Here is a 15919-nt window from a genome sequence, read left to right as displayed (position 1 = left end):
GCCCTTAAACATGGAAGATGAGTTCTGCAAGTAAACCCTAGAATTACTCTAATTTCCCTGCTGCCTCCCCACCACCTGAATTTCTGTTGTTTCATCCAATGGGGAAGGCCTAAATGTGAAGGTATCTCAGCCAAGGAGCAAACACCAGTGGGAAATTCCTCATCTTCTTAAATTCTTCCTTTGAAGAGCATGTGTTTTTCCATCCTTGTAATGCAGCATGGAATACGGCCTTCTGAAATGCTGTAAAATGAACACCTTGAATGACACTATTTTGGCCCTGACCAAGTCATGTGTTACAAAACAGCCAGGTAATAGTGCAGCCAACTCATCTGCTATTCAGTTCTGTAGATTCCTGCTACTTAACTAGTGACAAGGCCTCTCACATGGGCACTTTAACCACTAATGGTGTAATCATGGGACAGCCCAGGTGCTAGCAATAGTGGATGTGTTAATGTAGACAGAGCACTGAGGTTTTTATATCTAACTCTGGCAAAGCCCCTGCACTCTGTTTTATCCCACAGCCCTCCCCAAACTCTACATTTGGCAGTACTATCACAAAACTGTGTTCAATAGGGAGAAGGATCCTTTCTAAGCTAGCTGTAGAAAACAGTTCTTGGGTCTGTATCGGCTCAGGATTTGGGATTGTTATTTTTCTGATTTAGAATAATAAGTGCATTTGATGATAATTTGGACATGTGTCAAGTGGCAGATGAAAACTTGGGGAAAAGGGGAGAAAACTCAGGATTCTTGGTTTCCCCCTGAGGCACACAAAAGGTGGGTGGAAGATGGGCTAGCCTTGGTCGCACACAGAAGCCACTGGAAAGAATCAGGGGGGGCCAGAGCACTAGAGGGGAATGAGATTATAAATAGTAAATAGAGGGAGAGGGAGATGGGAAACTTCAGACAACAAAGGAGTGGATTAGACTAAAGAGGTGATAATGGTGTTCCTTTGACAAGTAGGGCCAAAACAGATAACAATAAGCACAACAGAAATAAAAAGAGAGGAGAAGAGAATGAATAATGGGGAATCATTTCAAATGGGAGGGGGGAATAAAGAGAGGCACTTCAAAGGAATGATCAGAGTTGAAGCATTTTTGTTGTAATTAGCTCCTAATGCTTCCAGGTGGAGAAAACATGACATCTGGATGGGGCACCTGATTCCGTCGGGTGTGTGTGGTAGGGAGGTAGCGGGTAGATGCTACAGACTGGGTGTTTGTGGAGGTGAAGGATCATATTGCTTGTCTGGAGAGACAGAGGTGGGGTGGGAGGATGGGGTTGCTTTTCTATTCAAATGTGCATGGAACAGATGGAGATTTTGCCAGACTCGTACAAAAATCATGACACTGGCTTAAAATTGTGAGATATTGAAAAAAAAAAAACCCACATGGTGGGTTCTGTCTGGTTTCTGAACCTTCACGGTGCATTCACTCCACACGATCAAGCTTTCTCCACAACCAGGATGGCTGCTGCTTTTTTTTCTTTTTAAGCGATAGCTGAGCCGCTCATGCAATCCACTGATTCCAGCAGCTGTGGCTTTAAGATGCACACCAAATATCGTGAGACTTGTGCTAAAACCACATTGTTTGTCAGATGATGGGAATAGCAGGAAAATTTGGAAGCTGAATGGAAGTATCAGATACAGTATCAGTATCAGATACAGCTGGTTGGCACTGGGGGGAAGAGTGGGTTAGGTTAGTGGTTCTCAACCTTTGATCCCCAGAACCTGGGGGTCCTCGGACTATGTCAAAGATTTCCAAAGGAGTCCACACCCCCATTTGAAATTTTTTAGGGGTTTGCAAATGAAAAAAGGTTGAGGACCACGGGGTTAGGGTGCAGCTGGGGGGATTATTAGATTGACTGCATATGTGTGAGGGCTACATACAGAGGAATATAATTATTTTTGATAGTAACTCAGAGTTTATCTAGAGTAGAGAAATTTGTACTGGTATAACCATAGCAGTGCAAATTCCTACCCCCTAAAAAACAATATAAACCAAAAAGAAAAGGAGTACTTGTGGCACCTTAGAGACTAACCAATTTATTTGAGCACGAGCTTTCGTGAGCTACAGCCAAGACTCAGTGCCGCTCACTAAAAGGCTTTGACTAAGAACATAAGAATGGGCCATACTAGGTCAGACCAATGGTCTATCTAGTCCAGTATCCTTTGTTCCAACCATGGATGGTGCCAGCTACTTCAGAGAGAATGAACAGAACAGGACAATTATTGAGTGATCCATCCCCTGTTGTCCAGCCCCAGCATCTGGCAATCAGAGGTTTAAGGACACCCAGAGCATGGGCTTTCATCCCATACCACTGATGGACCTATCCTCCATGAATTAGTCTAATTTTTTTTAACCCAGTTTTACTCTCGGCCTTCACTACATGCCCTGGCAATGAGTTCCATAGGTTGAGTCTGTGTTGTGTGAAGAAATACTTCCTTATATTTGTTTTAAACCTGCTGACTATTAATTTCTCAGGATGACCCCTGGTTCTTGTGTTATGTGAAGGGGTAAATAACACTTCCCCATTCTCTTTCTCCTCACCATTCTTGATTCTAGGACAGACCGTGAATGAATCAGTAGGATTGGAACTTTTCATTCTGATATTTAATTAAAACTGAATTTAGTATCTATGCAAGTCTCAGCAGGAATACAGGGTCTGAGAGCTGCCTTAACCCCCTCAAATTTCCAGATGTGGTCTGAATATTTATTATCTAGTATTTATATTGTGGTGGCCTCTGCACAAAAAAGACAAGATCCTTAGTTCTTCTGTTTGTACTTCCCTCGTAATTCTTTTACTGGGACCCAGTTACTTCCCTACCTCACAGGGACGTTTGGAGACTAAACAGATTAAGAACTGTGAGGTGCTTGGGTACTATGATCATGGGGACCTTATAAGTATCTTAGATTGATAGTTATTACAATAGCCCCTTTTAAAGAAAACACCCATAAAATACGTTATTGAAAAGATCCTGTATTCTATCTGCAAACTCATAGTAATGAGCCAAGCAATGTAGTTTATCCATTTTAAGTGGTGGGAGCTGGTTCTCTCAGTTTTGTGTCCTATACAATTAGAGAGCTGGATACAGGACTAATACTTAAAAATCACTGTCTAAGGATGGGCAGTGGGTAAACCCACTTTAAGTGCCCAAAGGCCAAAGCCTGTTGACACTGAAGTCAATGGGATTCTGGCCATAGACTTCAGTAGGAACAAGATGTCAGTTATGTACATTCTGTCTTCCTGAAAGCATCTCAAACTTCAAAGCCAGAATAAGGTTTAATAGAGCCCAGATTCACCAAAAATCCCCTTCACTCTAGACAGACTCTTCCCTTTAACCTAACCCCCTTCCACCTCAAGACAGCTTCCTACTGGTACTCCTCCCCATCATATATTCTGATCTTCCTCCTACTCCTGAGTCATTCATCTTCCTCACAAGTGAAGCAGGGAGCCAGCTGTCAGCAATCAGACTGTACTTTGCTCCTGCCTTCTTGCTCCGCCTGGGTCCCCTCCAAACCTGGGATCTCAAATCTGTCCCTGTTGGGGTTTAGAAAATGCTGCTCCTTGATCTTTTCATATGCATCTCTTGGATTCTTATGCCTCCCCCACTGTTGTTTTTTTTAAGGTCTTCCTTATGTCTGAAGCTCTTATCAACTCTTTGGAACAGAATACACTAATGGTACCGTGGGAGACTGATGTCATGTCTCACACCTCCTGGGTCCCAGGTCACATCTGCTTTCTAAGCAGAAGGCTCAAGTCACAAGATTCTACTTGTTCCTTACTGCTAAGGCCAAAGAACAAAATTAAAAAAAATAAATGACTAAATCTTATTCAAGAGTTTTGAATTATGGATGGAAGCAAGATATAATCAAGCTCTAACCAATGGAGATCAAGTCTCCACCTTTTGGAAAGGGCATGAATACTTGATACACTTTATTTTATTCTGCATATGTGCTGCCCTGGACATCACTGGTTGGCAGAATTGTGCCTATGCTTTGTGAGCTGTAATGGTGCTTGACACTGCAACAACTGTGCAAGGTTACATGAGAAGGCAGTCTCTTGTATTGGTATCTGAGAGTGGATTGTGTCATTGTTGTCATCAGGTGCTGATGGCATAGTTTTAGCTGCAAGCAACAACAATTCTTGGCTTTTCTGGAGTGCTCTTTGTCTATAGCTCTCAAAGCACTTTGTAAAGGGGGGTGGGTAAACATAATTATTTCCATTTTGCAGCTGGGGTATATGGAGAAGTGACTTGTCCAAGAACAGAAAACAGGTCAGAGTCAGAGCTGTGAGTCCAAGTGTTCTTAGCTCATTGTGCTTTTCATCCAAATAAAGCACCTTATTGATCCCAGATGACCAAGTAGCAGAAGTGCCAACCTTAAATGTTCAAAAATCATGAGAGTCAGGCTCACCAAAAATGATGAGGTTGGCTTTAAAACCATGTGGTTATGTAACAATAATAGACTTGGGTGTTCTTTTTATTGGCCTTCTGCTTTTTGAGCCTTTCGGGGTCTGCACTGGGGTCACATTCTAACCCACGAGGGCTAGAAACTTACTTACTTTTTCTTTAAGAATGAAGGCTGGTGACCCACCCACAAACAGTCAGTTGCAGAGTAAACAGTCCATCAAGAAGGACAGAACTGTTCACACTCTCAGAACTATTGTTTCAGGACGTTGCAAACTCAGGCAGGGGTCACCCTCTCTGTTATATTGAAGTCACGTTTTCTTCTTCACAGTGATGAGGTTCAAAACATAAATATTTTTAAATTAAAGCTTACAGTCAGAAGCATGACATCATGAGCTTCCTGGAGCCAGGACCCTATCTACAAGCCTATAGTACCTATGCCTCAATCTGTAGCCCTGTGTATGGTTTCAGAGTACCAGTCGTGTTAGTCTGTATTCGCAAAAAGAAAAGGGGTACTTGTGGCACCTTAGAGATGTGTGTCTCTGCTAGGGGAATCTGATAACCACCTGCAAGTGTTTGAAGGTAGTAAGCAGCATTGTTTGTGGTGTTATATAGTAACTAGGAGTCATGGGATAGAAATTAAGAAGAGGAAGTCCTTAGCATCCAACTGAATCCTTAGGTAGAAGAGGAAAACTAAGGCCAGTTCTACACTAGAAACTTTTGCTGCTACAACAATGTTGGTTAGGGACATGATTGTTTACAACATTTTTATACTGGCAAAAGCCCTACTATAGGTGCCGTTATGCTGGCAAAAGAGAGCTTTTGCTGGTATTGCTTATTTCATTTGGGGAATTGGTATACTGGCAAACGCTCTTTTGGCAGTATAAGCTTCCCCTACGCTAGGAGGGTTTGCCAGTGTTGGGAAATGGCATTGTTGTATATATTATACATAGCTATAAACCCCCTCGAGTTCTCACATAGCACTTTTTGTCATTAGAGCTCAACATGCTTTATAAAGGAGATATCATAATCCGCATTTTACAGAAGGAGAAACTGAGGCACAGAGAAGGGGAAGGACTCACCCGAGGTCCACAACGAATATGTGGTACCACTCAGTGCACATAAAGGCTGCTGCGTAGAATTGTATCAGCCGATCATGGTTAAACTGCCTCAACCAGGCTGGAAAGCTCAATCATTTGTAAATGAATTCATCAATGGCTTTACGCTAACTGAAGCACAAATGGTTAAGTCCATCCACACTCGTCATGCTGTTATCATGTTAATGACACTTGCAGTTTTGGCCTGTGCTTGCATTAGTAGTCAGCTAGACCAATTCAGCTGCAATGATTTCTGGCAACCTCTACCACTGTTCCCAGCACAGTGCATTTTGAGAGATCTTGGCAGACGTGGGATATCTCTGTGGGCCCTGTGAGATATCACAGAACTCGCCCGGTGCTGGCACTTGTTTATGGTACAGTCTTTAGTTACAGGTTCTCATGCTATTGCCTTATCCCACAGTTGTTTCTACATCCAATAATGTGCATAGCATTTTGTAGCCATGTACTGTACTCTGGATGCCAGATGATCCATGAAAGTAATATCTATAAAAATTACACGGTAAGCTTTACATGTTAGACTAATATAGGGTAATAGTGAAAATCTTTTGGCCATAAGCCAAAGTTCACCAGTTAGCTAACTTCATTGATATTTGCCTTACCTCTTGAATCACACCTAATTATATAGCGCACAGCACAGGTGGTGGCAAAAAAAAAAAAAATTAAAATACATACCTTTAAGAGAAAAGCACTTACGTAAAGAAGGCTGTCAATAAATTCACATAGGACCGTTAGGACAATAAAATTCGTGTAAGCGTAAGAGAATGAAAAAATATTGCAAGATTGCATTACAGATTTTACATGTGCATCTAGAGTTGTAGAACCTCTCCTTGGATCTATTCAGGATTGCAAAGAAGGCTCCATCAGTTTTTGTTGGTGTTCTGCTTGCTTATGGAACATCTTTATAATAAATTAGATACTGCCACCAAAACAGAAGGAAAGAAATACACTACACTCTTCTAGTGCAATAATGTTACATAAAAGCGAAACCCCTTAGCATTTTCCTGCCCTTCAATAAGCCAGTTGTTTTCTCCCTAGCCAGAGCTGCTGGCATTGAGGCCACAGTGAAGAATGATTTTAGTGGAAAGCAGCAATGGCTGGAGCAGGGGAAGCTAGGTTTACAGAACTGGGATCTAGTAATTAGACAGCTCTAGAGGGAAGCATCAGGAACTAGATTTAAATGTCCCCTTCTCCCCTTCCAACTAGATCAATCACAGGGACCACAGCAAAGAAGTGTCTCTGGTGGGAACCAGGTTCAAAATCATGAAAGATGAGCAGTGGTGGGTGGCAGGAGAGAGGAGTTTTAATGGCCATATTTGTAGACAGGAAGGAATTTCCCCCCAGCTCTGATTGGCAGAGACCCTGTAGACAAAGCTCATTACAGGATTAGGGCCCAAGTTACTGAGTTGTATGTTATAGGATTCAGAGTAACAGCCGTGTTAGTCTGCATTTGCAAAAAGAAAAGGAGGACTTGTGGCACCTTAGAGACTAACCAATTTATTTGAGCATAAGCTTTCGTGAGCTATTTGAGCTTATGCTCAAATAAATTGGTTAGTCTCTAAGGTGCCACAAGTACTCCTTTTCATGTTATAGGATGTTATTAAGATGTGAAAACAGCACTTTATAAAAGAAATGCTGAGTTATTCTTAACTACAGCAGAGATAGCAGCCAAGTAGCAGCCAGACTACAAAATGTGCCAAACCTAGAATATAATGTATTCTGTTCCATCTTTCTTCTATTATTTCTTCTATTTGCCTTCCCCTCTTTTTATAGTCTATATAAATATCATCTATCTATGTCTCCTAATTAAAGTTTTAGAGTCTGTGAAGGGTCCCTCATAATTTCATTTTTTATGAAAAGTATATTAATCATTACAAGCTAGTTATTGGAGCTCCTCCCTCCCCCTTTCAATATCAAGATACAGTAAAGTGCAAGAGAACCCATGGAATCTCTGTTGCCCTAAGGATGTCACACACATGACAGTTTACAACTGGAAGTGCTGAAAGATCAAAGACCTGAGCCCATTTCCAAATCTACAGGTTGGGAATAGGTCCATTATCTCCCAATACTAGCTCTTTCCTGGGTTTGTTTTCAATATACATTGATAGAATGTCTATCTTAATGGGAAGTCTGACCTGGAAAAGCAGAGCTGGATTAAGGCAGATGGGGATGTAGGCACACTCCCATGTGAGTCCCCCACGGCTCTCTCCCCCACACCCTTGTGGCCCTGCCTCTGCTTGCACACTGGCACTCTGGTCCATGACTGGGATTAATAGTGACAAGGGTAAAACTCATAAATCTGCTGGGCTGGTGAAGAAGCTGGGCCTCCCCCAACTCGAAACTATCTCTCCCAGTTACCAGGCAAGTTAGTGTCCATCCCAGAGGAAGACTCAGCCCCACCCCTTGACACGAGCAGGATGAGATGGTGGCAGCAAGACTCTTTCCATTTCTCCCAGTCATCTCCCCTTGAGTAGCAGGGTTGGAAGTTAACAACCCATTTAGATGAATGGGGCAGTTAGCACATCTCTCAACAATTGTTTCATGTTCTTTGCAGGTTGAGGTAGAATGTCTTTTAATCAGTTAGGGTCTGTCTAAACAGGGAAATTATTCCAGAATAAGGTAGGATGTTGATTTAAAGTACTCTAGTTATTCCAGAATAACACTTTGTGAGGGCACTCTTATTCTGGAACCAGTGGGCCTGCATGACTATGGGGGGAGGTACAATTTGTATATTAAAGATGTAAACAGAATTTAGTCCCTCCTTTATTTTGTATCATTGGTAAAAGGAGTTTTATGTAACTGCACTGAGGAAACTGAAGTACTGTTTTTAAATTATGCCTTGGTGTTGTCATAAATCCAGAGATGCTAAGGCCAGAGGGGACCATTGTGATTATCTACTCTGACCCCTTGTATAGGAGAGACCATAGAACATCTCCAAAATAATTCCTAGAGTATATCTTTTAGAAAAAATATCCAATCTTGATTTAAAAATTATCAGTGATGGAGATTTAAAACAGGAACAGATGCAGAGGAGGGCTACTAGGATGATCAGAGAAATGGAAAACCTACCAGAATGAGACTTAAGGATCTTGGCTTGTTCAGCCTAACAAAACAAAGGCTGAGGGGAGATACGATTGGTCTCTATAAATACATCAGAGGGATAAACAGCAGCAAGAGAGAGGAGTTATTTAAATTAAGACCCAATGTTAGCACAAGAACAAATGGATATAAACTAGCCATCATAAGTTTAGGCTTGAAATTAGACAAAGGTTACTAACCGTCAGAGGAATGAAGTGATGGAACAGCCATCCAAGGGGAGCATTGGGGGAAGAAAAAACTAACTTGTTTCAGGATTGAGCTTGATAAGTTTATGGAGGGGATGGTAAGATGAGATTTCCTACAATGGCATATGGCCCACCTATCCCTAACAGCCTGAGATGGGACTCTAGATGGGGAGGGCTCAGAGTTACTACAGACGATTCTTTCCCAGGTGTCTGGCTGATGGATCTTGCCCACATGTTTGGTGGGTCTAACTGATCACCATATTTGAAGGAATTTCCCCCCAGGTCCGACTGGCAGAGGTCCAGGCTGTGGGATTTTTTGCCTTCTACTGCAGCATGAGGCATGGGTCAGGTGCTGGTTTGAACTACAGTAAATGGTGAATTCTCTGTAACATTAAGTCTTTAAATCAGTATTTAAGAACTTCAGTAACTCAGCCAGAGCTTACTACAGGAATGGGTGAGTGAGATTCTGTGGCCTGTGATGAGCAGGTCAGACTAGATGATCATAATGGTACCTTCTGGCATGGGTGGAGATTGGGGGTAGCATGTAGGGGTGCCACTCTCCCAACTGTATACCATAGGTTTTCACACTGTGGGGCATGCCCCCCTAAAGGGGGTGAGGAGGAATGTTTAGAGGGATGAGCCTTGTTGTGCATGGCTGGCCCATGCTGCCAGGCATTGCTGCTTGCCCCCCTAAATGTTCCTCTGTGCCCCCATAGGGGAGCACACCCCACAGTGTGAAAACCTCTAGTATACGTTCAGGGGGGCAAGTAGCAAAGCCAGGTGGCTTGGGCCAGCCCCATGGGGGAAGAGGGAGGGGAGGCTTGGGCCAGTCCCAGACAGGGGGGTCAGGGAAGGAGCACCACTTCCATCCCTGACTCACTCATTAAGTACACTGTAATTTAAGTACCACTAACAATCAGTAAATCTGGAAGTTAGACCTATACCTATTGTTAATAGTATTAAGCCCCTTGCCCCAAATATAGACTTCTGACCTTAAAGTCTATGAGTCCATGAGAATTCACCACAATGCTTGGTAAATTGTTTCAGTGTTTAATTTCCCTCACAATTAAAAATTCATGCCTTATCTACAGTCTGAATTTGTCTAGCTTCAACTTCCAGGCATTGTTATACCTTTCTCTGCTAGACTGAAGGGCCCATTATTAAATATTTGTTCCTCATGTAGGTACTTACAGGCTGTAATCAAGTCTCCCCTTAACCTTTTCTTTGTTAAGCTCAATAGATTGAGCTCTAGTCTATCACCATAGGGCATTTTTTAAATCCTTTAATCATTCTTGTGGTTCTTCTCTGAACCCTCTCCAATTTATCAACCTCTGTCTTAAATTGTGGGTACCAGAACTAGACACAGTATTCCAACAGCGGTCCCACTAGTGCAGAATACTAAGGTGAAATGACCTCTTTGAGATGCCCTTATTTATGTATCTCAGGATTGTATTAGTTTTTCTGGCCATAGCATCACAGTGGGAGTTCACATTCAGCTGATTATCCACCACAACCCTCAAATCGTTTTCAGAGTCACAGCTTCCCAGGGTACAGTCCCTCATCCTGTAAATATGGCCTACATTCTTTGTTCCCAGATAACTGAGTAAGCAGTAAGAAAAGGAGTACTTGTGGCACCTTAGAGACTAACAAATAAATTGGTTAGGCTCTAAGGTGCCAGAAGTACTCCTTTTCTTTTTGCGAATACAGACTAACACGTCTGTTACTCTGAAACCTGAGTAAGCAGTATACACGTGAAGCAACTTTCAATATTTTTGGCATTAAATCTACATAGATCCCCTCCATTTGGGAAGCATTTATCACAGACGTCCCCGCTCCTTGTATTCAACTGTGAGGAATTACACCCATTAGTTGGAGTGGGTGGGAGAGGAGATGTTTTAGTGATATGGGCCTCTGCTTAATATCTACCTATAGGAATTTCCAGATGTGTGTAACCTATATCTTAAAAACAGAGAGCAAATCTTTGCTGCAGCAGGTATGTTATACGCCCACAAGCACAATTTACTGTGAGATACTCCCTAAACAAAATAGGAGAGAAGATCGATAGGAGATAACTTTATTTACCATTTCTCAGTCAGTAAGGTACATAAGGTCCTTCCACACCACTAAAGTGCTATATACCTTCAGTGTCTATACTCAAGCACTAAAGACTGGTAGGAAAAGAAAAGCTACATCCTTTAAGAATTCCAGGAGACTGTTTTGAGAGGGGATAAGTGCCAAGGTGTCTGGCCTAACAAACTTGACAGGGACTCATTAAAGGCCCAGTCCTGTGAGAACGCTGTATATGATGCTTGTTTGCATTTGCAGGACTGAGCCCATAATGAGTGCCCATATTGTTGTTCATAGAGCTTTAAAATGAAGCCCCTGCCCTCCTCTCTGTAATAACTGCAAAGCAAGGACACAGCTGATCACCAGCAATGAAACTGCAGTTGAACACACACCTATTACAAAGATGCATGGCTCTTTGGCAATTTATGGAGGAGGACCTGGGGTTGGGGACACCAGGGCATTAAATCAAATGACTGAATAGATTAGTTGATTGCAAAGAAATGCCTGTAATCAATAAGCAAGGAAAGGAAAGGAAAGCTATGCTAAAAGACACAGAATATAAACACACCATGCCTGTTAGGGAACAGTGTTTACAGTCTTTGAAACAAGGCACACAGTTTTGCTGGTCAATGTACATAGAGGCAAACAATGCCATAAATGGAAAAGGAGTACTTGTGGCACCTTAGACACTAACAAATTTATTTGAGCAGAAGCTTTCCTGAGCTACAGCTCACTTCATCGGATGCATGATGAATTTGTTAGTCTCTAAGGTGCCACAAGTCCTCCTTTTTGCGAATACAGACTAACACGGCTGCTACTGGGAATGCTATAAATGGTTACTGATGCCTATTTAGCTGGAGCTGTGGTTTAAATAGTTAAAAGCCCAGTACGGGCATGGCCCAAACTGCAAGATTCAAAGATAGATTTCAGAGTAGCAGCCATGTTAGTCTGTATCCGCAAAAAGAACAGGAGGACTTGTGGCACCTTAGAGACTAACAAATTTATGAGCGTAAGCTTTCGTGAGCTACAGCCGATGAAGTGAGCTGTAGCTCAGGAAAGCTTATGCTCAAATAAATGTGTTAGTCTCTAAGGTGCCACAAGTACTCCTTTTCTTTTTGTGAATACAGACTAACACGGCTGTCACTCTGAAACTTAGGAACGATTCTAGCCAGTGTCTTTCAAATGCCTGTCACGACAGGAGAGGGGAAAGTCCGGCGCATCATGATATAAAGAAAGGGACTCCATCAAGTAATGATTGGCATCTTCCACCTGAGGATTGTCCAGCTTTCTAATGTTTTGCATACGGGCCCCTCTTTGTATCGGGCCAGCCCCCGTGTGGGATTCCCTCCCCGGAAATCAGAGTGTCCCCTCTGAATTTCCGCCCCAGAGAACTTGCTTTCCAATCGGTTCTTTTATTAAGCGTGAAGCTGTTTTCGGCTCGACGCGCCGTTCGGATCGTTCAATCACCAGCCGAAGGGTTTTGTTTCCTCTAATAACCCCCCCCCCCCCAACCAGTTGAGTGTTAAACCCATTGAAACATTTTCTTCCGCAGCCCTTCCCGAGCGCCCCGTGGGGCGGGAGCGCAGAACACAGGGCAGCCTGGTTACCCGACACGTCTCTCCCTGTTTCTCTTGACTTGTCCGCGTCCAGGCGCCCCATCCCTCCTGCCCATCCCAGCCACACGCCAGCGTCAGCAGCGTGGGTTGCTGAGAAGACCCCGGGGAATAAAGCTCCCAGGGGATGGGGGCGGGCGCACCAAAGATTCACACTTTTCCCCTCCTGAGTCCATCTCCGTCCTAAGGAAGCGACTATTATCTGTCCCCCCCCCCCCCCCGCGTGCATCCTAAAGAGACCGGCTGGCTCGGGAAGCCTTTGATCACCGGAGACCAACCCCCATCCACCCCCGGGGCGGCTGGCCTCTGCGCTCCCAGTATAAAGAGGAGCGTGGCGAGGCGGCCTCTCGGAAGGGGAACCCGAAGGCGCCAGTCTCTCCAGCGCAAGCCGCACGCTGGGCGGAGCCCCATGGATCTCTACCCCACCCAGCATGCAGCCCACGGGGGGGGCCGGGCCCCGCCGGAGGGCCGCTTCCCCGGCAACTTCCCCACAGGTAGGTCCCAGCGCCGTGCGCGTCGCATCCCCGCTGCGCCCCAGCGCTAGCTCGGCCTAGGCGCGTGTGGCTGACTCGCGTTGTCTCTCCGCAGCCAGGAGCGAAGGGGCCGGAGGTGGCTGCCCTTCCCTGTCCCCGGATCTCAGCCCGCCCGCCCCGTTCCCCCCGGACGCGGCTGAGCTGGTGCCTTCCATCTCCCAGCGCAGGAAAAGGACCAACTTCACCACGGCTCAGCTGGAGACGCTGGAGCTGGTCTTCAGCGACACCATGTACCCCGATATCTACCTGCGGGAGAAGCTGGCGGCCATGACCCAGATCCCGGAGTCCAGGATCCAGGTGAGTGGGCGACTGGGGCGCCGGTGTCAGTGGTGAGGGTAGGGCCAAGGATCCCCGGAACTGTCTGCCTCCAAACGCGCCAGGCGCTGCCTGCGCGCTCTTCCCTGCCTCCGCGGCTTGCCCTGCCGCACGGGGCTCGGCCCCTCGGCCTCGGTCCTCCGCCCTGAGAGCCGGGACGCTGCTCCCGTCTAAGGCTGGAACAAAATGGCTCGCTCACTCGCCATCCGGCCAAACCCTGCTGGTCTAACTAAGCCCTCCGGTGACCAGCGCTTTGCAGCGGCGAGCACGCTTATTCTCTGGGCCTGCCCCTGCCAGCTCTCCGCCCCCGCCCACTCGGGTTCATCACACCGCCCGGTAACCCGGGTCCGCCGCCCCACGGCTAACCACCGATCTCTTCCCAGGTCTGGTTCCAGAACAGGCGTGCCAAGTCCCGGCGGCAGCGAGGGAAACCTTGCAGCAGTCCGGGAGCCGCGGAGCCTTTCCCTGGCCCCAAGGCTCCTGCCAAAAATGCATATCCACCGGTGGGCATCCGGCAGCACCCCTCCCGCACAGAGCGGCACGGTTACTCCCAGGCCCCCCTGGGCCCTTCAGGGGCTGCCTGCGCTACCCGGCCGCCTTTTCCCAGCAACCACGCAAGCACTAGCGTGAAGGCGCTGGAGGGTCATCCACCGCATTACGCGCTGTCGGGAGTAGCCCAGATCATTCAAATAAAAGAAGAAAACGCGAGTCCGTACCAGTGGCCCTCCAACCTGCCCTTCCAGCCTGGGCTCGGGGTGGACTTTGAGAGCGTCCCTCCGAATAGGACGGTCGGACCTGAAATGAATTTTCTAGTGCCCTCCCTGCCCCTTTCAGCTGGTGCGGGTAGACATGGCGGTATGGGGAAGCTGTGTGGTCCTCGCTCCCAAACGCCCCAGACCATGTGTGGACAATATTCGCCCATCTCTGATGCAGAAGACACCAGCAGCTATTCCGAGTCAGGCTCCGAGTGGGAAGAGAGCACCCTAAGTGCCTTCCGAGGAATCTGAAGGGACCATTCAAGATCCGCAGGGGGAAGGCAAAAGGAAACACGTGTAAAAGTTAATTTTTAAGCAACTTTTTGTAACCATGGAGTTCTCGAAACGGCGAATTTCGGGTGTATCTTTTTAGAGTGCTAGGAATAAGTCTTGTAAGTCACAGGCCCCTTATGAAAAGGGCATTTATTTGTGAGCTCAGGTGTCCGGCAAACAAAACTGCCAACCCACCACCTGGTGTAATTTTATCAGCCAGACAACCTCCACCTCATCAAAAATATTTTACCTAGGAAAGGGAGCCATAGCAAGAATTAAGTCCGTGCTAGTGACAGGGAAACAATTAGAAAGCAAGTTCTTAGTTTCCTTCTTTTTAAACAACTTGTATGTGTAAACAACGCTTGTTTGGTTTTTTACTGTAGCCTAATAGACAAAGGGGAGCGACTATCGCCCAACTCCACACCTTCTTAACACAAAGCCATTAAGAGGTCACTGGTGAAACTAACCAAGAGGGAAGCTGGAGGTTACCATAATCCTAGAAATGGCATATTTTAAACCCCAATTCCCTCTCACCTCTCTTCCTAAAAGTTTCCTAGCAGCTGTTGAATAACATGTTGCTTTCACTGAACCCTAAGAGGTTCCTAAAACTCCTTTTGCTACCTGACGGGAGGGAGTGAGTCACACCCAGGATCACCGGTGTGTGTAATAGATGCATGGATGTACTGAGCCATTGAAAGCTTCTAAAATAAAGCGTCTTCGCAGATCTCTGCACTGTAATTTAATCACAAGGTTTTAGAGTTGCACTATTAAGAGCCATATAAGAATATGACTGCCTAGTTTGGTGTAAATATGACTACAGCTGTGTGTGGGCTAGGGTTAGTAAAGGCATAAACAGTGGTGGAGGGAGAGAAAGTACCATGTGCAATGTTCTCTTATTTGTAATTAAATGAAGCTTAGTCTTCTTAAATGTGTAAGACTTTAGATTATTGCATAGTTAAGAATACACCCAATATCACAAATGTTAGCACGTACAGAAGACCTAATATTTCTGGGTGGCTTTCCCCCTCCTACCCCCTTAAGAGACATACAAGTGTTATTTGAATACAGTGAAAGTGTGTATTAGCAAAAATGACCATGATGGATACAAAACCTCTCAAAACATCCTCTCGAGGATGAAATTAAGTGCAATAGTAAAACTTTTTAATGTTACCTATTTATTTTAAGTAAGGTGTGTGTCTTGTAAAACTGCCTTCAGATGAAAATACAGCTTGGCTTTTAAAATAAGAACAGACTATGATACTCAGTTGACCTAGCAAGGAAGATAAACTGGCTAGCTTTTTTAAAATTCTACTAGCTTATTTATTTTTGCATCTTTATTTAACCTTGTGTAAAAGAACTAGGAAACTCCTGGTTCTGCGTTTTGGAAAACCTGTGACATTTCTTTTTGAGAAGAAAAATAAAACAATCATTTGTTATACTATCTTGCTTTTCCTTAATGTGCCACTTTGTAAATTCCTGAAAGCAGGGATCAACTCCTCCACTATGTTGCATTTATAGTGTAGAGCAGACCCACTCTAAAAGGGGAGAGGTACTGGAGTATC

General features: G+C 45.0%; 1 protein-coding gene and 1 long non-coding RNA gene across 2 annotated transcripts in view; one reads left to right on the top strand and one right to left on the bottom strand.

Moving 5' to 3' along the window:
• Positions 1 to 13520, bottom strand: part of LOC141984159 (uncharacterized) — a 33691-nt gene extending 20171 nt beyond the window's left edge. The window contains exon 1 of the long non-coding RNA XR_012638670.1: positions 13261 to 13520. This is a non-coding gene — a long non-coding RNA (uncharacterized LOC141984159). The remainder of the gene's footprint in view (positions 1 to 13260) is intronic.
• On the top strand, positions 12885 to 15622 carry MIXL1 (Mix paired-like homeobox). Its single transcript, XM_074947098.1, has 3 exons — positions 12885 to 12975; positions 13070 to 13311; positions 13713 to 15622. The coding sequence occupies exons 1-3, from the start codon at positions 12891 to 12893 to the stop codon at positions 14334 to 14336; spliced, it is 951 nt and encodes a 316-aa protein (XP_074803199.1). The 5' UTR covers positions 12885 to 12890; the 3' UTR covers positions 14337 to 15622.
• Positions 15623 to 15919: the final 297 nt, after the last annotated feature.

Source organism: Natator depressus, chromosome 3, assembly GCF_965152275.1.
Source record: "Natator depressus isolate rNatDep1 chromosome 3, rNatDep2.hap1, whole genome shotgun sequence".
Taxonomy (NCBI): Eukaryota; Metazoa; Chordata; order Testudines; family Cheloniidae; genus Natator; species Natator depressus.
This window is presented reverse-complemented; position numbering and strand designations above follow the sequence as displayed.

What these genes read in the sequence shown, in the direction of transcription:
- MIXL1 (XM_074947098.1), top strand. Translation starts at nt 12,891, where the DNA reads ATGGATCTCTACCCCACCCAGCATGCAGCCCACGGGGGGGGCCGGGCC. An exon ending in CCCCGGCAACTTCCCCACAG is followed by an intron (nt 12,976 to 13,069) that starts GTAGGTCCCAGC and finishes GTCTCTCCGCAG; the next exon opens with CCAGGAGCGAAGGGGCCGGA. An exon ending in TCCCGGAGTCCAGGATCCAG is followed by an intron (nt 13,312 to 13,712) that starts GTGAGTGGGCGA and finishes ATCTCTTCCCAG; the next exon opens with GTCTGGTTCCAGAACAGGCG.